This window comes from Pocillopora damicornis, chromosome 14 (genome assembly GCF_964200805.1).
Source record: "Pocillopora damicornis chromosome 14, jaPocDami1.2, whole genome shotgun sequence".
NCBI classification, from domain to species: Eukaryota; Metazoa; Cnidaria; class Anthozoa; order Scleractinia; family Pocilloporidae; genus Pocillopora; species Pocillopora damicornis.
This window is the reverse complement of record NC_142683.1, coordinates 12361344-12383722: the sequence shown is the minus strand read 5'-3', so window position 1 is coordinate 12383722 and position 22379 is coordinate 12361344. Positions and strand designations below refer to the sequence as shown.

General features: G+C 37.9%; 1 protein-coding gene across 1 annotated transcript; it reads left to right on the top strand.

Annotated features, from left to right (window-relative positions):
* The first annotated feature begins 703 nt into the window (after window positions 1–703).
* On the top strand, window positions 704–19676 carry LOC113679626 (mechanosensitive cation channel TMEM63B). The gene is made up of 16 exons (XM_089194609.1): window positions 704–1010; window positions 3497–3579; window positions 3758–3869; window positions 4890–5067; window positions 6200–6431; window positions 7545–7877; window positions 8754–9007; window positions 9649–9787; window positions 10935–11021; window positions 12110–12172; window positions 13014–13176; window positions 13530–13635; window positions 14061–14237; window positions 17013–17122; window positions 17207–17257; window positions 17685–19676. The coding sequence occupies exons 1-16, from the start codon at window positions 831–833 to the stop codon at window positions 17880–17882; spliced, it is 2466 nt and encodes an 821-aa protein (XP_089050735.1). The 5' UTR covers window positions 704–830; the 3' UTR covers window positions 17883–19676.
* Window positions 19677–22379: the final 2703 nt, after the last annotated feature.

The window sequence follows — 22379 nt, the reverse complement described above, 5'->3', positions numbered from 1 at the left end:
GAATCACCTCCTCGCAGGATAAGTAAATAGATAACATAACGAGAGAATCATCATTTTCTCTTGATAGCGTAGATACCCGTACCCCCCCCCCCCCCCACGCCCGATGAGGCTTCCACGGTCTTGCTGGCCCCCTAAGTCACTATTTGCAGCGTTTCCAATTTCTGAAAAACTTTCTTTATTTAAAATTTTTGCATTAAAAATAAGAATAACGACCTTAATCCAAGAAATATAAATATTACTCTTGTTCTTTAAGCCAAACAGAAGAGGGGTCCTGTACTGATAGGAGCGGAGCCAGATAACCTTCTTTCAAACTGGTAGATTATACGGAATCGTACAATCCAAAAGGGAAAAAAAATCAGGTTCGTTCACGATTTAGATTGAAGAAATGTTAAATGGTTTCCGTGTTTACATAGCCTGATGTAAACACGCGGGAGGTTGGGAGAACACGAGATAAGCGTAGGAAACCACGACGCGAAGCGGAGTGGTTTCCAGCTTATCGAGTAATGAAAGAGGAACGAAAACTAATGAAAGAGGAACGAAAACCGTGTCTACATACGCTCATGTAAAATGGTTTTATGGCCAATCAAAGCGCGCGTACTATTTGAATTATTTTATAATACTTCTACATTCCCCAGTTATCTGCTTTTTATGCGCCTTTTTACCGCCCAATGTGTCACCCAGAGATTTATGTGGTCAGCAGATTGCTCGCTAAAAGGCGGGTCTTCCCAAACATGGCAGACGAAGCATGTCTCTTCCTGCATCACCTCACCAGACTTAATTTTTGTTAGAAGCCTTTTTCCTTAACGTGGATTCTAGCTGAAGCTGGTGGTATGGCAAACCTTTACCTTGAATTTGATGAGGACGCTGGGAACAAAACTCATATTATACCGAAATGTTACGACGTAAAAGATGTAAACGCAAATTCCTCACAGAGGCAGTTGTTGATAAATTACATGGCAAAAGATGGAGGCATTCCCGTCAATTTTGGGTTGAATATCTTAGGATGGATGGTAAGCGTCGTGTCTGATCTCTATGCTATGCTTTATTGTCTTAATTTTTTGCCTTGCTGTACATTCTATTACTTTTATTAAAACTATCCGGTCTGATGAAAATGAAAATGAAAAACGAAAGCATGTAAATGTAGTCGCTCATATTGACAGTTTCGTTAGATCAGATTGGAGGTCGTTGTATCGATGCCCGATTCTGAGTAATTTCACCGAATGGTAGTCTGAAAAGCTCTCTTGTATTTTTAGTTTTATTTGAAAGTATTTATTCTGAGATTTGTTTGTGTGCGAGACAACATTTTTCGACCTTTCGACCAGGCAGCCGCGCGTAGGATTTAATAACAAAAAAAAACAATCACTTTCTCTGTTCCCGTATACCTTGCAAATGCTGCAACTTTAGGGAAGCAGAAAATTATTTCAAACTTCTTTCCGATGGAGATAGATGATCATTCTGCAGCAGTAAGTTGACAAATTATATTATGGGCATGGTGATTTGTAAGTCCTACATGTGTTTTCAACCTGCTCGTCTCTCTACTTGATGTACTATTGCATAATATTATGTTAAGTACTCCTTTATATCGAAATTAGAATTGAAAATAGCGATTTTATGCGGTCATTGGTTAGAATATCAGACAATTTGGTTCAGAAAGCGGGCAGTTTTTCAAATCTTTGTCCCAAAAGACTTCTCCCTTCTATTCGATTCCTTTGTTGTTGAAATTGAAGCAGGTGAATTATGCCGGCTACTGCTCATTCATTATGCAAAAATAATTTTGTGAGTTATTACTTGTTTGCCGAAACATGCATCAAAATATATTCTTCTCTTAATGATGTACAATAAATTTCTTTAGGGAGTTGTCGGTTCAGATTTTTCATACATATTTACAAGTATACTTAAATTTTTGGTATCAATGTTATTGTGTATACTTAGGAAATACAACCAAAAGATTTATTTCCCTTCAAATTGTTTTGACTATTGAAAATTGCTGTGAACATGATTTGATAATGCTTTCCTTATTTTTATCTGCATGGTTCTGAAATGCCATCATATAATTTGCTAATTTTACTACAAGTTCCTCGGTTTTGAAAAAAGATATCTGGCAGCTGTGAAAGATGAAATTGAGCTTTTCTCTTTTCTCTTTTTTTTTATGTAATATAAACATTTTATATTGAAGTGAGGTCAGCTATAGTTAAAAAATAACAAAAACAACAAAAATAAACCCGACAATATGAGAAATTATTTTTTTCTTTTCAAAGTACAGTTGTTATTTGGTTAGAAGATGCACCAGAAAAAATTCTCCTCTCAAGGAAAATTGATGTCAAACGCAGGGTGTGTCTTATGATATATGTAATTCTTTACAATTTTTTCCTTTCTTTTGTGTTTGAAAAGTGATAATGATATCACCTCCTACAAATACGTTTACAGACAAGGTCAATATATTTTTCCAGACATGTCAGTAAATAGAGGATGCATGCATTTTATCTTTGAGTGAGAAATATGAACAAAAGATTATTATTGAGTTAGCCTTTACATTTATGGAATCAGCTTTTTCTTAATATTGAACAGTTGCATTATTTCAGCATTTTCTGCAATTAATGTAATTTGGTCTCTCAAACCTAAAGGCCAGTTGTAAATATAACTGTTGCCTCTCATACTTAATATTATAACTTTGGTAACATTTCTTAATTTTTTTAAACCTGTGCATTTCTTTTGGTACATTAGTGAATTCAAAACAAGTGACCCATCAAAAGTTGATGCAAGCAAAAATAAAGGGGTTGGATATTGGTGTCAAAGTGTGGGGTTGTACTGTTTTAAAAAAAAAGGGAAAAGCGGACTTTGAGAGAACTTTTTGGCTGTAATTTCCAAAACTTTTATGTTGAAAGAATCCACTGAACAGTTAATATCAAAAACTAATGGCTTCATTTATTTTTAGCCATTGGTATACTGTAATATCTACAGTCTTATATTGTATTTCATTCTTTATTCACTACAGTTTATTACAGATGATTCTCTTACTTCATTTTTTTAGTTTGTAATACATTAGTGATTGTCATTTGTTTCATATATGAGCCATTGGCTCTAAGTCTAAAAGGCAATCTTATCCCATGTTATGGCTCTAATGTATTGACTGATTGATTGGAGCAGACAAATTCATATTAAATTCTGCAAGTGGTAAGGTATTGTTCTGTTTATTGTACAGATATTAATTACAAATTTAAATCAAACACAGTTTGAAACACCTTTTAAAACTACTGAATACAGAGATCATTTGCACATTAACTTAACTTACAGAAAAAGTGACTTCAACTTCCATCATAATATAAAACAAGCACTCTTAAAAAAAAAACATTTTAGTTCAAAGTTAATTGAATTCAACCTTGATAGTGTTTAGTATAGGTTTTTGTTTACTTCATGTCAATTTGCTCAACTCTGCAAGGTTTTTTGGAGAAAAATTTTCAGAGCTGTGGTGTAATTATCATGTTTTTTGTTATAGATTGTTTTCATCTTGTTCTGTGTCATTCGCCGACTTGTGTGGGATTATGGAAGACTAGCTCTGATACAGAAGGAAGACCAAGGGTATGTATAGTATAATTGTAATTTTAGTAAAGGACAATTATTGCACACTGATTTTTCAAATAACCATTTTGTGATTGTGACACAGATTTCGATAATAGTAACATAAATACTGTCATGTCATGTCCAGGAACATTCAGTGAAAGCAAGCCATGTGAGATTGTTGTGGTTCTTATTTTAGATGGACTGAAATGTTCTATGGATCAAGGCAAACATCTGAGGAGGGACGTGCAAGTCAGGAAGGTGGTATGAATGCTGCAGAAACTGTTGAATTTCCAGCTGTCAAAAGCAAGGTTTGTATTTTGTTACAAGCGTTATGCATGTAGGAAATTTAACCAATTTAACCCTTTAACTCCCAAGATATCATCAGTAATTCTCCTTTCTGTTCACGATATAGTTCCTGTGATGTTAGTTTGGAGAATTTGGTATTAGATCAACTAGTAATCCCCTAATTGGTATTTTTCTTTTTTCTCATCACTTGTCTGCTTGATATCATAAGGAGAAAATCTATCTTGGTCACTCATGGGAGTTAAAGGATTAATGGGATTTGCTAACTGGTAGGGAAATCCTTTTAACTTTTGAATTTTGAAGAATTCCAAGCAATTTTCGGCAGTAATAGGAGGTGGTACAGGTGGTAAATTTTACCAGTGACTGCCTGAAAATCAGAACACTGGTGTTTGACTTCCTCTATCTAATAGCTATCCTTGGTCCCTTGGTTTGACATTGCCTCTTTAATTGTATTGTATGGGCTGGTCCTAAGAAAAAAATGCTGCTTTTAAAAGTGAAAAAAAAGTTTGAAAGAGTGCTTTCTTGCAATTAACATGCTCAAAAAAACAGCTGTGAAAAGTAGAATTATTGCTGGGAGTGAAATCTTGCAATTGCTGTATAGAATCTATTTTACTTCAAGGTCCATAACTTAAAATTACTCATAAATAGGGGTTCATTTGCTCAATAAATAGCAAGAAGGAACTTAGTTGATCATTAAGCAAAGGTATTGTAATCAGTTTTGTAGATTTCCAAGCCGTATATTTACATGATGTTTGAAATCCAAGATGGCAGATGATTGAAATAATTCTTGGAATTGATGTGTTTTCATGCACACGCCCAACAGTGAGACTGCCCTTTTTAACCAATTTGCCTAGTTTGTACATTTTGTTTAGTTGAAGTGAATCAGCTTGTTTCACCATTTTGACCAGTAGAAGCAATTCAGCTAGTTTGTATTAGTTCAGTTAATTTGACCATTTTAACCACTTAAAGAAATCGAATCAATATCATGTTTAATTCATATTGCATTAATATATCCTTGTTTTCAGGGTCTTTTTTCATGGATCCCTGTGTTCATGAGAGTGACAGACGACCATATCCGTCTGAAGTGTGGTGTAGATGCATTTCAGTATATAATATTCCAGAAGCACCTTATAGTTTACAGTGTGATCATATTCTGTCTGTCCATTGGTATAGTCCTACCAGTCAATTACACTGGAACCAATGGTAAGTGGGCCATGAGTGAAACATGAAGCTTAGGTACATGTCTTCTGTTTTAGTAAGGAATGAAAGGGGTAAGTTTCTAAAGAAACTGTGGTACTGCATTGGTGGGATAGTATAACAGGGTAATTTAGTATTATCAACTGAGGTTAATAATACTAAATACCAATACTAAACCATTCGCACTGACGCTGGAAATTTTGACATCAAAACTCTTTACAGTGGCCAATTTACATTATCAACTCAGTTGAGAATGCTAAATTATTCTGTTTTAGCAACTCTTTTCAGGGTGGGGGCAGGGGGGGAGATATGGAATCTGTTCAACTGATTCTCTTTTATTCACAGTCACTACAAAGGCCATTTATATCCTGAGATTAATTAGTCTCAGTCACAGAATCTGTACATTGATGATGAGAAGCCACCTATATTTAACCCTAAGAACACATCACCATAAAACTCTGTTGGTAAAGCATTGTGTGGATAACACCAAGGGCCTGGGTTTCAGACCTGGCCAGGTCATTGTGTTGTGTTCTTGGTCAAGACACTTTCCTATCACAGTGTCTCTCTCTACCCAGGAGTACAAATGGGTACCGGTGAATTGTCAGGGAGCCTGATGTAATGCCAGGGGTAAGCCTTGTGGGGGGGGGTCAGGGTGGTGATACTCCTAGTTACTTTAGGAATCTGGGATCTGCTTGGGCTGGGTGGCTACTTGGCTTGAGTACAGACCTATCAGTAAGCACAACACTTTTTGCTTAACAAATAGAGAAGCCTTGACTGTGCTCTGTTCTGTTGTAAAGCATGCAGGAACAGAAAAGAGCACAGTCAAGGCTTCTCTATTTGTTTCATAATAAAAAAATATGTTACATTTCCCACGTAATACTTTCAATTTTCAAAACCAACTCTATTTACAAAGCAAACAACAGTTTCATCAGCATGCTCTTTCAACCAATGACAGCGTGCGTTATATCTGAACTTTATTATAATATCACTTACCAGTACCTGCTGGATAGCATTATTCACCCATTGAACAATTGGGCATAAGGGTCGAACTTGATGCGGAGTGTGAACATCCAAATTGGATAGAAGAGTAGGAGAAGCACACTGAAATTATAATTTTAATATTTTATTGGGGTTCCAGAGCCAAACAAGAATTCTTTTGGTGCCACAACAGTGTCTAACCTGATGGCTAGCTCCAGTGTCTTCTGGCTTCATACAGTTTTTGCAATTATTTACACTGTGTTAATGGTGATTGTGTTGCGGCATTTTACCAACCTGTTTGTATTTGAGAGCCATGATGATTCCAAGAAGACAATCATGATGACTAATGTACCTAAAAATGTGACAGCTGACTTGATCATGCAACATTTTCGGTGAGAAGTGTAAAGATGTTACAAGTGTTTAAACTTTTAACTCCTAATATCTGATTGTTAATTCTCCCCTCTAGCTGCTATTCATCTCCTTGTAAATTAGCTGTGAGAATTTGGTGTTAGATCAAGGTAACAACTTCTACCTGATGAGATTGAGTTTTCTTATCACCTGTTTGATGGATAATTTATGGATATTATAGGGAGAAGTTACAGGTTAATCACTTCTGGGAGTTAACAGGTTGAGTTGGGATGTCGCTAATAACTTTTTTCCTCTAGAATATTATTGTTTCACCTAAAATTAAAGTAGCTTCTCACAATTTTCACAGTGACTAGTAAACCCTCTCACTCCTAGTGACCAATGAAGAATTTCTCTCATTATTTTTAACACATTGTAAAGCAAAAGTGATGAGGAGAAAGAAACGCATAATTTCATAATACAGCTTGATTGGACACCAAATTCTCAGAGTTACAATTCTATGAAATATACGAAAATCGTTGAGGGGGAACAATTTTGAGATCCCAGGAGTGACTGAGTTAAGCTTTTTTTCCTTCGCGTCTGTTGTTTGGCCTTGCTATGCATGAAGTTCTGATAGTGTGTTGCGTGACAAATGCAAACAAAGGCCAGTAAGGGGACTATGTTAAGAGCAAATTCATTGATGAAAAGTTGTCTGTTTATTGGGGTTTTTTCTGAGGTTAAAGGTGTTGTTTCTCTCGATTCTCAGCCGTTTGTTTTCCTTCCTAGGTAATCGTTTTATTGCCTGTGTTCTAAACTTGTCAAACTAATATTTGTTGTCTCTTTCGAGGTAAAAATACGTCAAAACGTTTCATAGCGACTTAGCGTGCTTTCACAGTCAAGCGTTTGACTCAGGAAAAGAAAATCCATGTTGATATAAATGTATCACAATTTCGACAGAAAAGGACTTTTTTCTGCTACTACAAACAGGTTGAATGATTTTGGGCGAATTAGCAAAGGAGATTGGGGGCGAATTTGCAATGGGCGAAACCTCCAGTTATCTAGAGAGAACGAAAAACCTGGCTTGTATACGCTCTCGCATTGAGCGTTTGGATCATAGACTATTGGATTCGTTGGTCATAATCTCTCTTGCATTTCTCTAGGGAAATCTATGGTGAATCACAAGTCCTTGAAGTTCAAGTTGCATTTGACTTTGTAAAACTGAAGCAAGCGCAGAGAAAAGTTCTTGCCGCTCAGATGGGTAGGGAACACTGCGAAGAACTTCTTCGCAAGACTGGGGAGAGACCGTTAACCACAGTCAGCACCAACAAGCTGTCTCCATGTTGCCACTGCTGTGGCGCCAGTCACGTGGATGGGATTGAGTACTTTACTGAAGAAGAGGAAGATGGGAAAGTCGAAGCTGATGAACAGAGGCAAAAGCTGAAGAGTCTGGGAATAGCTTTTGTGACATTTGAAAATGCAAAGATTGTTCAGAGGTACAACAATTCTAAATTAATGGAAGCTAGTGTAACAGACCTACTTATCAAGATGTGCTTGGATGTTGGTCATGCTGTTTTTCTGTTATTGACCGAGATGGTATTAAGCAGGAAAAAATTCTCAGAGTAACAACAGCAACATTGCCAACATTCTGCTAGCGTGCGAGCAAGCTCTTAATATTAGTGTGCAGCACGCGGGAAGGTTGGAGATGAGTCGAGGAGAGCTTGGTTAGGGGTCTGACACTAATCAGTGCCAGGCCCCCTGCACACCTCTCGCCGGCTCGCTCTGCTCCAGGCCTCATACTTTCCCGCGGGCAGGCAAAGAAACCCTCGTGCCAAACCGCTGATAATGACGGCCAGCTCGCAGGCTAATATTCAGCCTTATAATCCATCAAATATTTTTTGCTTGCGTGATTGGTCGAAGGGCGGTCACAGTCATATGACTATCGCTTAAGGTATTATCTTACAGTATAGGGAACAGGGCGGTCCGACTCGCCGAACAGAGAGAATTTCGTCAGTTCAAGACGTCGAAGGAAAAGTCGCAAAGAAAGTACTTTTGCTTGAAATCAAAGAGCGAATTATCGCTTGAAATGTAAATAAACATCGGCCGAAATTGACATAAAAGCCATATTCCTTCAAATTGACGTGATCAACCAATTAGTCACTTTTCATTGAATAGGCCAAAAAGTACGCTACCATCGCCAGAGTTCGTTTTTGCTTGTCCTCGCTCTGACGCAGAACTGGGAACAGGTTAGGCGTTAACATTATCAACTCAGTTGATAAACAAATTTATCTTTCAATACATCCCACAGAAGCAGAACCACAGTTTCTTTGGAAACTTATCCCCTCTTTTTTTCATTTTTCTCTGCCTTGCAGATGTCTGAAAGACTTCAACACAATCAGACATGGAAGTCCAGAATCGTCTGTGTCACGGAGGATCTTTTCAGACCACTGGAATGTGTCGCAGGCTCCATTAGCTGGGGACATTATCTGGGAACACCTTTCCGTAGACAATGAGAGTTGGTGGGTCAGGGCAGTTCTTATCAATACATTGCTGTTTATCTTTGTCCTATTTCTCACCACGCCGGCTGTGGTACTGTCTACTTTGCAAGAGTTGGAGGCCAGTGTCGGTGAGCAGTTTATTTTTCCAAACTGTTTATTCCTTGAAAAAAAAAAGAAGGCTGTCTTGTCTTGTCTAGGTTTGGGTGACTGTATTTTCAACATTATTTAGCTAAAACAAACACGAGGAGTTAAATACAAATTGAGAAGTGAGAGCTGTTTCAGTTTTACAGCTTCTTGGTCAGTACCTCATGAAAGTATTGTTCAGTAGTTGTCATTTAAAAGGTTACAAACTGCGGTTTTAAGTACAGACCTTTTACATCATGATAATCAATTATTCACCGAAGTGGAGGTGAATTATTGTTTTAGCATATATTACACACCGCAAAAGATAATTTATCTCTGTTACTGATTGCGAAACTTGTCGGAAATTAGAGTCTTGACGCGCCATTTTTGTCTTTTCGGCTGCTCAGAAGTGAATAGTACTCGCTTATCACTAAGAACTCGCCTATCAGCGTGCAAAGCATTAGTCACCTGACTAGTGACATGACTAATGAATAATATTACTTGAAAGTGCTGCTCAATCCTTCAGTAAAAGTAAGAACTACCTTTCACTTCTTTCAGAGTTCTTAGTCTTCTGACAACAAGCTGAAATAAGTTACAGAGTTATCCAGTGATCGTTTTTTATCTTTCTTTCCCAAACTTTTCGTAGAGAAAAGCAATCCAAAGCTCGCTGTCCCTCCGAGTCCATTTCTCACTCAGTTCTTGCCCACTATCTTGCTGTGGAGTTTTGCGGCGATCCTTCCAGCGGCTGTGTCGTGGTCAAGTTATTTTGAAGCCCATTGGACAAGGTACGGTACGATTTTGAAGGAAATGCATGCTAATGTTTGGGAGTAACGGTTGAAAGCGAGTAATTACGATGAATAACAGCGAGTAATAATGAGCGTAACGTTTAATACAGGAGCAATCGTTAAAGGTGAACTACCATTTCTCTCAATCTTGAAGACTTCCTAAGCCTGTGGAAACTCTTGTTCACATTTCATCAAATATTTAAAGTTGGTCTAAAAACGCTAAAGGGCAAATTGCCGGAAGGTCATTTTTTTTGCCGTTTGCCATTTGTCACGGAGATACAAGACGGAAGCCGGTTACCGGCGGTCTACCGCTGACTATAAGACCTCTAACCGCCGTCTGTTTAGCCTACGAGCCGCATTCGTGTTTGGATTTAGCCTTACGGCTCCTTTCAGGGCTGTAGCTGCCGATAACGCCATCGGCAGCCTCTTATGGAAACCTTTCTTAAAACGGACTGCTTAAAGTCTAGACCCACATCTGAAGCGACTTTTTCGTGAGACAAACGATTATACTTCGCAACCAATTACTTACTCTATCTACAACCGAAAACTGCCTTTTTCGGAACTCCCCTCTCTTAAAGCACCGCACTTCGTGATGAGAATCTTTTTTGCCCTTAAAATCGTTTAACGTTTTAAATTAAAAGTTTCAATGTGAATTCCTTGTATGGAGGAAGATATTTGGAGGTTTTGCCCCATTGCAAGTTTGCCCCTGCCACCTTTGAGTGTTTCTGCCCCCACCCTAGGTAAAACAACTTCGCACCGACCTTTACCAGTTCTCTCCAAAATCTTTCATGTCATTCCTGTAGAAATCATATTTTCATCAACATGCATTTTTTTTCTGAGTCAAATGCTTGACCACGCTAAGTCGCTATGAAACGCTTGGCTCAAGGACATGTGGGCATGAGTATTTTAATAAACATACTCATATGTTGCTGGGCTCAGCGTATTCAAAAGCTGCGAAATACATAAGTTGTCCTTTGCTTGAGAATACTTGCAAATGAAAATTTTATATTGATATTTGCACAATAGAAATTTGATGAATTTAATATTAATTTAATAAATTATTTGTTGGCAGCCAAAGGGGCCATTATTGTTTAGTTTGTAGCTAGAAGTAAGAAAGCCCTTGATGTTGTATCTTATCTTCTTGCAGGTCAAAACTTGAGCATTCTGTGATGGTCAAGACTTATATCTTTTTAATGTTGATGTTAATTATTCTTCCGTCTCTGGCTCTCACCAGGTAAACAATTAAGCTGAGCGATATGTGGTTTTTTTTAAAAGACTGTTAAAACCGAGTTCACCGTTGCTTCGATTGTGAAGAGTATTTGTACTTGAGCAGTTTTTAGCTGAACGTCGAAAGTGAATCAGGATTGCATTTCTTGCGGATAACTACATTTCGGGATTGGTCGAGAAAAATCGAGGTAATTTGGTATTATCAAATGAGTTGATAACATGAGTTGGCCACTGTAAAGAGTTTCAAAGCGGGCGTTTCGAGCGCTAGCCCTTCCTTAGGGCGAATGACGAAGGGCTAACACTCAAAACGTCAGCTTTGAAACTCTTTACGGTGGCCAACTCATGTTATCAACTCAGTTGATAATACCAAATTACTCTGCTATACTCTCCCACCGACGCAGCTCCACAGTTTCTTTAGAAACGTACCCCCTTTATTCATTTGTCGAGAAAAATCGAGTCAACCAATCAGATGCAAAAACTAATGCCCTTTGCGGCTGGTTCACGCGAATTTTCCCGCGCTTCGGGAAGTTTGGTCGTTTAATTAACTGCTCTAACTTTTCCTTTTCTCGTTAGAAATTTTCTTGTGTTTTAACTGAAAACTGTGCAGTAGTTTGACACAAAATTATTGGGTGACGTGGTGAGCTAATATTGAGACGTATTTAAGACAATCTTCCTGGCTCATCTCGTCCTTGGTCTTTGTGTTCTGTCCATTGGCAAGACACCTCACCCTCGCAATCGCGCTCCCCACTCGGGAAGGTTAGGGCTCTAGTCCCTATTAGGGGTAAGGTGGGGGATCATTGCTCTCTGGCAAAAGCGAGCAAATATAAAATTCAGGTGACGACCGGTGCTGCGTAATTTGTTGGAAGGGAGGCATGCGCATGCTCGGGGCCTAAGATGAAGTGTCTCTCGTCTGCCAAAGTTCGGGCTGAGCCAGGAAAATTTTTCTCGCCAATTTCTATTGCCTCGCTGCTCCAACAGAAATCATGATAAATTACTGAGGGAACTTGGAATTTGATCAAGAGAAATGATAACTTAGGTTTTTCACTTAAGAGAGCGGACGGTTACTCAAATATTTTTGCTGTGTTTTTGCTGCAGTGCGGATGCTTTGTTTCATTTGACGCTTGGAGGACGTTTGCCCGAATTCCAAAGTAGACTAGCGTGAGTATAAAATGCCGATTAATTTTTTTCTTAGTAGTATATTTTAAGGAGGAAATTGAAAAGAGTTCCTGAAATTAATCCTTTTTCTCCGTCGAGGTGAATACTTTGCAACTTCTCCTCACCACGTAAACACATCATAAAGTTCACCGATAGTTAGAATCAAGGAAGTTGTCGAGTGGAAAATATTGACACAATCTGATAACAAATTCTCTCAACTAACATTTACCTAAGTATATGAACGTTATGTCTGCTTAAATCTCAGGTTTAACAAGTTTCTTCAAAACATATATTGTAAGGTTTGATCGTATCTTCAAAAGGAAATCGTTTTATCAAGTAATTTGAGCACCTCCAGGGGTTTCAGTAAGACTAGAGCCTGCACGGAGGCTAAACAGACGGCTAACAGACGGTTATGGAAACCCGTGTACTCTTGTAACAGTTTAACTGATTTAGTAAACTTAGCTACAGCAAAAACGGGAATATTTTCACGACTTGGTCAAGTGTTTTATCTTTATACCTAGCAGCACTTCTTACTGTCTCGATGCAATAATTTCCTCTCGTTTTGAAAAATGAAGAACACACAAGGAAAGGTGAATTGTCAGTTGACAGTAAAGGGAGTTTTTCTGACAGTAACAATTTAGTGTCTGTTGTGATCTTACGGATAAAGGTTGTTCTGAAAAGAACTCGCGATTGTCGGTGACTGCGATCAGTGATGATTTCCGCTCAGGTGGTCGAAACGCCGATTTTTGTCACTGAAAAGAGCCCCCTTTCTCTTAGGACTACCATCACCCTCGACTAGGACTGAGCTTTTCTCTTAACCACGTCTGATTGCTCTCTGTTCCAGTTGCGTATTCTTACCCAACAATGGCGCGTTCTTTGTCAATTATCTTGTAACATCAGCACTGATTGGAACCGCGCTGGAACTGTGTCGCTTCCCCGAGCTAGTCTCTTATGCAGGAAGTATGGCTTGTGCACGAAACGAAGGAGAGAAAAGGCTTGTTCGCAAGGTCAGTGGACTCTTAGACCTATGTTACGGTTGTTCTTCTCGCAATATTCAGTTTCGTCGCCTTTTTTTTTTTTGTGGTTTTGCCCCGTACAAGACTTCTGTCAAATTGAAGGAAAAACAACTTATGATCACCGGAAGGCATAAAAGTATTAGGTGAGTAGTGTAAAACTGAGGAAGAACGGGGTTTTTGAAGTGTGTGAAACAAACTTTGTTAGGACTCGTTTGAAGTCAACAAGACCTCCGTTTTCGGTTTTTTTCAGGGAATGAATCTCTAAAACTTCCTGTTTTATCACTCTTAAGAATCGTACTACATGCAAGTTTTTGTTCTGACACCAGGGTTGTTTATTTTACCAGGAAGCCGTGCGTGAGTTTGCTTATGGACAACAGTACGCCTGGATGTTAGTTATCTTTACTCTAATGGTTGTTTTCTGCCTCACCTGTCCTCTTGTCACGCCATTTGGTAAGTCACGCAAAACATTTTCGTCACGTTTGTAAACGTTTATAATGGCTGCACTGCATACAGCCTGCGAGCACGAGCGGCGAAACCCATGAACGAAGCGAGCGAGTGAGAGCCTCTGTTGAGCCAGACCACTTACAGAGCATATAGAAATAAGAACTATAGGGGTCAAAACTATAGATTAGTCATCCTTCTGAGGATGCAGTTGAAAATGTGTTGTCTTGCTCCTTCCGTTTCCAGCGAATTCACTCAGTACACAGTCTAGAAGAGAACGATTCTTCAATCACGATTGTGAAACATCTCGAGGCGTAATTGTATCAATTTCCAGTAAAGCCTCTTTACAGTGTTTTACTCTGATTTTAGCCATGATCTAACTGCTCGCCACAATATTATTTTTTTTAACCAGTGTTTTCATTATTTATTCGCAGGTTTACTTTACTTGGCCATGAAGCATTTAGTCGATCGATACAATCTTTACTTCAACTATCGCCCTCCGGCTTATAACTACGTGGACAGCAATGTACATCACACTGCTGTGACGTTCGCCGTCATTTCAACTTTCTTTCTGTTGCTATCGCTGTTATTTTACTCCTCTATCAGACTAGGTAAGTACGACACGTCAGTCTAATGTCTGCCTTATCAGAGCAATTTTCAAATGAGTGTCGAAAGTGATCCGGCATTGCGAAATTTATCACTTCACTCTGTGATTGCGCCAGCCTTTCAACCAATCAGATGAGGAGTAAAACCAACCGCGACTTGTTCACCCTGCTTTCCCGCGCTTTAGGAAGTTTACTTGTTTTTACCTTGAATTCTCGTTCCTCGCTCCTTGTGATATTTTAATTTTGTTGCAATTGACTTTTTTGATTTCGTTGGTTTTGGTTTTCGACATTCGAAAAACGCTCTTCGACCCCGTGAGTTAAGAGTCGACTCGCTGGACTTAAAATCAAAAGACCTGAGTTGGAACCTTGGGGCCCAGCTTCCTGGCCTCTTTTTTGCTTGCGTCATTTACCTTGAATATCAAGACGTTGGTAGTTTTTAAATTTAAAGAGTTGAAAATATCAGGAAATAAGTAGAATAGACTGATAATTGAGCAACCGTGATACTATTCCTTAGATGTAACTATTAAATTATCAGTGGTGTCAAGTCCACAAGGTAATCGTGTTTTGGTTTGAGCAAAACAGTGCCTTTCTGAACCCACCAAAGTAACTTTTTTGCGGCGAGTTCGCCGCTAGTTCGCGGCCAGTTCGCGGCTAGTTCGCGGCTAGTTCCATTCATTATTACAACTGTTGTGGTAATTCGCTACTGGCTGACAAATTATTTAATCAGTTCAATGTCGATAGACATCGAATGATATTTAGAAGAATTTTTCAGAAAATAGTGTTATACAATATTTTTACCTCTTGTTTTGCCTGTCGAAGACAACTTTGATTCACGGAAATCCCTGTTTTGAAAATATCTAACTCGAATCCATCAAATTTGTGGAGGAAACCAAACTACAGTAATGTGATCAAGTTTTAATCACACAGTTTTGGTGTACATCATTCCCTAACCTTTATAACGAAATTCTCATACCTTCCCATTGTATACGGTTTGCATGGAAACCTATCAATGTCTCGCGAAACTGTATTAATTCCCTAGTTTCCTTGGTGACACACGCATCAAAACCTGCGTGAAAAATTCCCTACACTACCCCTACCGAACACGGTTTCCCTAGAAACCCCCACTGCTTCGGAAAACTTCTTCGTCTAACGTGTTTGATTTTGCATAAGGCGATCGCCCGCGATCATTTCTCGTTACACGAAGCAATTGTTTTAAAAATTGGTGAGTTGGCAGTTTTATATGCTACAAACTTGCAAGCCGAGATAACATGACTGCGCTGTATAACTAAGGAGTAGTTTTTCGGTGTGGGTTACTTGGATGGATTGGGATATGGGACAATTTCGTCTGCTTTCGGAAAACTTTGGAAGTAAGTATCTACGGTAAAAGTTAGGGCAAAGGCTCTAGAAGATTCGACTTGGGTCCATAGTTATCTGTGGTTTTAATTTTTCTTTCGAGATAAATATCTTTACACGTTGCAACTACGCATTTGCCTTTGAAAACTTGCGATCAAACGTCCGCCTTTGGCCGTGAAAACGATATCTTTTCTTTGAATTTCTGAAGTGTTCCTGTAATCCTCTGTATCACTGATAGGAAAACTTTTAAAATTATGTCAAATATAAAATTTACTCGTTTGTCGTATTTCAAAAACCTTTATACTGAAAGCTTGTTAAAGATCGTCGATGGTTAAAGATTCTAGCCATATTCCTTAAATTAGCTTGGCGTTTCTTCGGCAGAAATTCGGGTAATCAGACCTGGAAATATAATTTTATTTTTTAAAATTTCACCCCTCATAAAGCGCATAGTTGAGCGAAGTAGTGGTCATTAAGGTGAAATATTTGATCTAATTTGGAAGAGATATTGCAAAAAGTTATATTAAACAAAACTTCTTTGTTTCAATCGTACCTTTTGTGTTGAGAAACCACTTTAAGCGACTAAACGTCTTTGTGTATTTGATTTCGAGCGTAATGTCGGTAGCAGTCTTTGGGGCAAAATTGGAAATGGCAGGTTAAGGTACTGCAGAAGATATCTTCAATATGACGAAGATTTATTTGAAAACCATTAATTGGAGCTAATACGATTAAAAGCAAACTGTTATGGACTGCTTTTTCTCAAAGAAAATGTGAATCAAGCGGGCGGAGAGAGGCTATTTGAGATTCACAGTATTTTTCATTGGGAAAAAGAACATTATAACGATGCAAGTAGTTTGGCTTTTAACTTTAGAAGTTAACCCTAAGGGTAAGTTGTATCTAACTACTCTTTACAGTATTATTTTTGAATCACACATCAGGGTTTGGAGAATAAAACAAATGATCACCAACTGAAGAAGCCCTTGATTGTTAATCAAATTCTCCTTTTCAACATCTTAGTTAATGTATAGAGAACAGTATGAAGAATATGCATACTTATCTTAAGGTGTTAAGGGTTAGGCAGGTTGTAACTTAGGTCACTATGTCTCCTTTGAGTGTTTTCCCAACATTCCGCGCGGGTTATTACGCCGGTAAACCGAGAGCAAGTGCGGTCTCCTGTTTAAACAGAAATCACCAGCACACAATCTAAATGTTTCACATCAATCTGGAAAAAACAGTTTCAAAAAAATCTCTTGTTCATAGCTGAAGACACAATGCTTAAAGCCAGACGGCAAGAGAGTCAACTTTTTTTTTACCTTTTCTTCAAGCTTCATGTTTAACCTCGTTACTGAGCCTGCGTTCATACGTCCACAAACACAAACCCGAAACAATTTTTTCAATACAGTTTTTACCACTTATTCTCTCTCTCGTCAGGTATCAATGATCCCCAGACCGTTTTTACCTTGGTCGTGGTGTGTATCACAGTTCTGCTTCTCTTAGCTCGAGTATGCTTTGGAATGTTCAAGAAATTTGGACCTCACAAGGTAGTTGTCAGACCTTATTTAGTTGATAGAACGTTGTTGTTGTTGTTGTTGATATTTACGTTTTGTTTTTCTTCTTTTTCTCAGGAATACCTCTCGACAGATGCGGAACTCAATGGAGCTGATGTTTATATTCCTGTAAGTTCCGCTGTTTTTGTTTGTTGGTATTTGTTTGTGTGTGAGTGTTTTTTTCTTTTGTTTAATGAATGGAAGGCCTCCGTTAAACCGAAAGACTGACGAAGGGTTAACGCCCGAAGCGTCAGCTTTAGAAACTCTCTACGGAGGCCAATTTACATCATCAGCTCAGTTGATAAAACCGAATTATCCAGCAAACAGTTGATAAGAATGGAGAGACTTAATAACCTGATAAAACGCCAAGTTCTCCTGACTAATTTACAAAGAAATTGAAATCACTTAGAAGGGAGATTTTCAAGCCAGACCGTGGAGGTCTGAAGGCTGCTTCAAATCAGGGGGGTCCATGACCGTTGATGTGTCATTGCACTAGCTAAGGAATCAAGTGTTGCGTGACATCATATCATTCACCATGTCCATTGTTGCGTTACAGGAAGCTTATCTTCCGCCAGTCCTTCAAACAACGCGTGAAATGAAGGCCACTGGTAGTGGAAGTGACAACGTTTCTCCTACCCAGCTCACCAGGCGGAAGACCTACGGCGCGACTCAGAATGACCATGTGATCGATACGTCACAACTGACACCCAGTTCGGAAACTGTTGTGACTTTTGATGACGAGGACCGGCACTAAGTCTAAGGTTCCAACCGTTGGGAAACATTTAGATATTTATTTTGTTTGCCTATCTTTCTATATAAGGTAGATCATTTGTGAATTTTTCTTTTTAGTAGAATGGATTCTTCTCCAGTTTGTTGGCTAAGAATTACAACCACTGGATTTTAAATATCACTGGAAACTTTCGCTGGCGTTGAAATGAGCACTTTTTTGGTTGTAACCCGGAAAGTTTCATTTTGCCTGGTGCTTTTGTTAGCCGTGAAATTGTAATGATGAATTTAAGAAATTGGCTTGTTTGAAATGCATGCCGTACCTTAATAAGCGCCTGGAAATATTGATGCTTTCAGTCGTAAATAATTTGAGTTGTATTTTTCTTAATATTTTACAAACAATGTTAACCGTGATCTTTTTTGTTTCAATAATCGTTTTCTTAAGATCAAGTCTTTTGGTCTCAATATTGGAGAAGGTTCTGTGTTAAAGAGGCATGTTAATACTTTGTCTCTGAGAAGCATACTAACAAGATATTATTGAGTATGAAAAGACTTTGTGGCGGAGAAGAAGTTACTACAGATAGGGGACTGAGGAGCGATGCTCGTCTCAGGTTTTGGGCGCATTTTAGTAGTTTCTTGTAAATTCCTAAAGAACGGCAGCGTTGTTCAAATGCGCCGCATAATTTAACTTTGAGTTAAACTTATTTATGTAAAGTAGGTTAGCAGTATCTACAGAAATGATATTTTTTTAACTTTCTTTAGAGGAAGTTTTAAATGTGTAGCGTAATGTTCGTTATTCTTCGGAGATCTTCGGAACTTCTAGTATTGTAAACTCGGAAATTGGGTGTCTAATTCAATGGGTTGTTTAAATTAGTATTGCTATTATACTTATTGACATTTTCATTAGGAAATCAATTTTGAATGATATTTTGTGCAAGAATAAGTCATGCTTAGACATTTTGATAAACATCTTACAAGATGGCTTACTTTGGGTCGCTCCTAGAATTGTTTCAAAGTACTTAAGAAAATATTTGTCAAAGTAATTTGTTTCGTTATTTTAGAGACAATTCACGTTAATTTTAATTAATCTAGTGGATATTTGAGGAGCTAGTTTTGGAATTTAAGTTATTGACAATCGCGACCTGCGAAATCCACTTAAATAAGCAGAGACAGTTAATTGTAAGATAGGTTTGTTTCGACTCCCATTGCCGTCGTCAATTTTCGTTAGTGTTTGTAAAAGTTAACTGATTGTTGATTATTTCCCTATAATTTAGAGCTCTACGTTTCCGCAAGATTTGAATTTAAAGGCATCATCGAGACAGGCGCATAAATTGTTTTCTACTTACTTTTTACGTTTTCCACCTCTAGAACGGTTATATGAATTAATGGATTGACTGATCTGTGTTTGGTTCTTCTGAAAATCAGACTAGGAGCACGAAGGGTACTGAGCCGGGGGGGTCAGCAATAGACTTCCGTTCTTTAGATCTCTCGGGCGTTTTTCCGCCCTAGTTGTTCCTACAACCCCAGCTCACATGCGTGGATCATTTTCTGAAATAGTCATGAGTGACTGTTTTTTCCTTTTGTTATTTACACACAGACAAGCAGACATTTAGTGATTAGGACTTGTTGCCAAGTTGGGCTATTTAATTCTTGTAGTAGAAAGACTCAAACCCGGGACTTCAATTATTTGAATAATTATTCACTGATTAGTTTCTGATTATTGTGTAGCTACTATACATGGTGCGCTCAGTGAACTTCATTGTAGAGTTCTTGATGAATTAATCTTGCCTGGTGAAAAAATAAAGTATTAATCTTAAAAGAATAGTTTTTAGAAGTCCTTGTTGGTCTGTTGGACCTAAAAACTCGTAAAATTATATTCAAAGATCGTGCGCGGTATGATACACCTGAATCCACTAGAGTTTCCAAGTCGACGGCCGCTCTGTCGACCACCCGCCATCTTTGAAACAGCCTGAGAAAGGGACGAAGTTCGGCTGAGTCTGTCTTCCACGGGACCATGCAAGTCACACACACACACAATACTTTCGTATCCAAATATGATACAATAAAAATAAACAGAATATATCAATAAAAGATGTAGAGGAGTACTAGCTGCCCCAAATAACCGTAAGGGCTAGAAGAAAAGGGCAGCTATACTTGGGTAATTTATCTAATACAATGATTTAGGTCAAATACAATACACACAAACACACAGACATAACATACACACACAAAGACATGCACATTCAAGGTCATACAAACAAGATCAAAAACGCTGTGAAAATCAGAGTAAAGAACGACGGAAGGCTACGGAAATTATTAGTATTTTTCAATAAGAATTAGCTTAAGGTTTTTCTTAAAACTTTTCAAAGGAAGAAGCTTTATGTGATCACTTATATCATTCCATACTTTAGAGCCCTGAAATCTTATATTGAAAATTCCATAATTTGTTCTGACTTTTGGAATAGCATAGAACATTTTACTAGATAATCTGGTATTATAATTATGTATCATCCAAACAGAATTGAAGTAAGGATCAAAAACAGGAGGTAAAAGATTATTATGAAACTTGTACATAAATACTGCCAGTTGAAAGGTTATGATGTCAAACTTTACAACATTTAGATCTTTAAATAAAGGACTTGAATGTTCGTTATAACTAGAGAAGGTGATTATTCTTAAAGCTTTCTTCTGTAATATAAACAAAGGTTGCAAAGTTGTTTGATAGGTATTACCCCAAGCAATTATGCAGTAATTGAGACAAGGCTCAACCAGAGCATAGTACAGGCTAAGTAGTGTTTTAGTACTTAAGAAATAACTTAGTTTAGAAAGAATGCCTATACTTCTCTTGATTTTTTTAGAAATATTAGTAATGTGCATCTTCCAACTAATATTGTAATCTATGTAAACTCCAAGGTATCTAATGGAAGTTTCCTGGGTCAACATCTGATTGTTTATAGATAAAATGACCTGTTTGGGCAATTTTATTTGAATTGGATGGAAAATAACAAAGTTTGACTTATCAATATTTAATGAAAGCTTATTTGCACATAGCCAAGTAAGAACTTTCTCAAGTTCAGAATTAATCAAACTTTCAAGCATCGTTATATCCCTATGCTGAAAGAATAAATTTGCATCATCTGCAAAAAGATGGAAATCCAGAAGCGTTGAACAATGAAAATCATTTACATAGATTAGGAATAAAAGTGGTCCAAGCACTGACCCTTAGGGCACACCACAGGAGACTGTCTGAGTGTCTGAAGTGATAGCACCAAGAGAAACAAACTGAGATCTATTACTTAAATATGAAATAAACCAGGTCTTAACAACACCTCTGATACCATTATAGTCAAGTTTTGTGAGTAGAATTTAGTGATTAACAGTATCAAAAGCTTTGCTAAAGTCTAGGAATATTCCACAAGAATAATCATGGTCTTCAATGGCTAATTGCACTCGGTTAATAATACAAAGAACTGCATGATCAGTTGAGTAGTGAGAGCAAAATCCAAACTGTTTACCATAAATAAGTTGTCTCATGTTAAGAAAGTCAATTATCCGCTTGTACATAAGCTTTTCTAACAATTTATTAAAAACAGAGAGTAGAGAAATGGGTCTATAATTATTTAAGCTTGTCTGAGATCATGTCTTAAAGATTGGGATTACTCTAGCCATCTTAAATTTCTCAGAGACAATTCCAGTAAGAAAAGATGTATTAAATATAGTCTGTAAAGGACCTGATAATTCACCCTTAAGAATCTTAAGAATATCAATAGGAATGCTGAAAGGACCCACAGCTTTACTAGCATTGAGTTTGGCTATTTCTACTTCAATTTCATTTGCAGTCACTGGAGCTAAAAACAAACCATCACAAATTGGAGGTGACATGAACTTCCTAGCAATTTGAGTAGCACTAGGAATGGAGCTAGCAAGATTACTACCTATATAAGTCAATGTTCATTCTTTGTAAAGAAAATTTGTTTGCAACGGTACATTGCTATGGAAAAATGTGAGAGAAAGAGAACCGTGATAGAACAGAAAGTGTCAAAATACATTCAGTGTAAATGACGAGCAGCCATTGTGGGATGATTTTTCTGTTCCTTCCAAAACTCATTAATAATTCATGAGGCTAACAGTTTATCAAGACATCGATAAAACGTCACGTGTATGACCCTTTGTACCTGGTTATCTATGATCACTCTGAGAAATCCGGTGGAACTCAACTCTAGAGTTCTTGATGGATTCATTTTGGCCGTTGAAAAAATAAAGTATTAATCGTAAAAGAGTAGTTTTCAGAAGTCCTTGTTAGTCTGTTGGACCTGAAAACTCGTCAAATGATATTTAAAGATCGTGCACTATATGATACACCTGAATCCACTGGAATTTTCCAAGTCGACGGCCGCTCTGTCAACCACCCGCCATCTTTAAAACTGTCCGAGAAACCCCTGGGGACGAAGTTAGAATGTCGGCTGAGTCTGCCTTCCACGGGATCATGCAAGTCACTGTTCATTGTTTCTCCCCGTGATGTTTC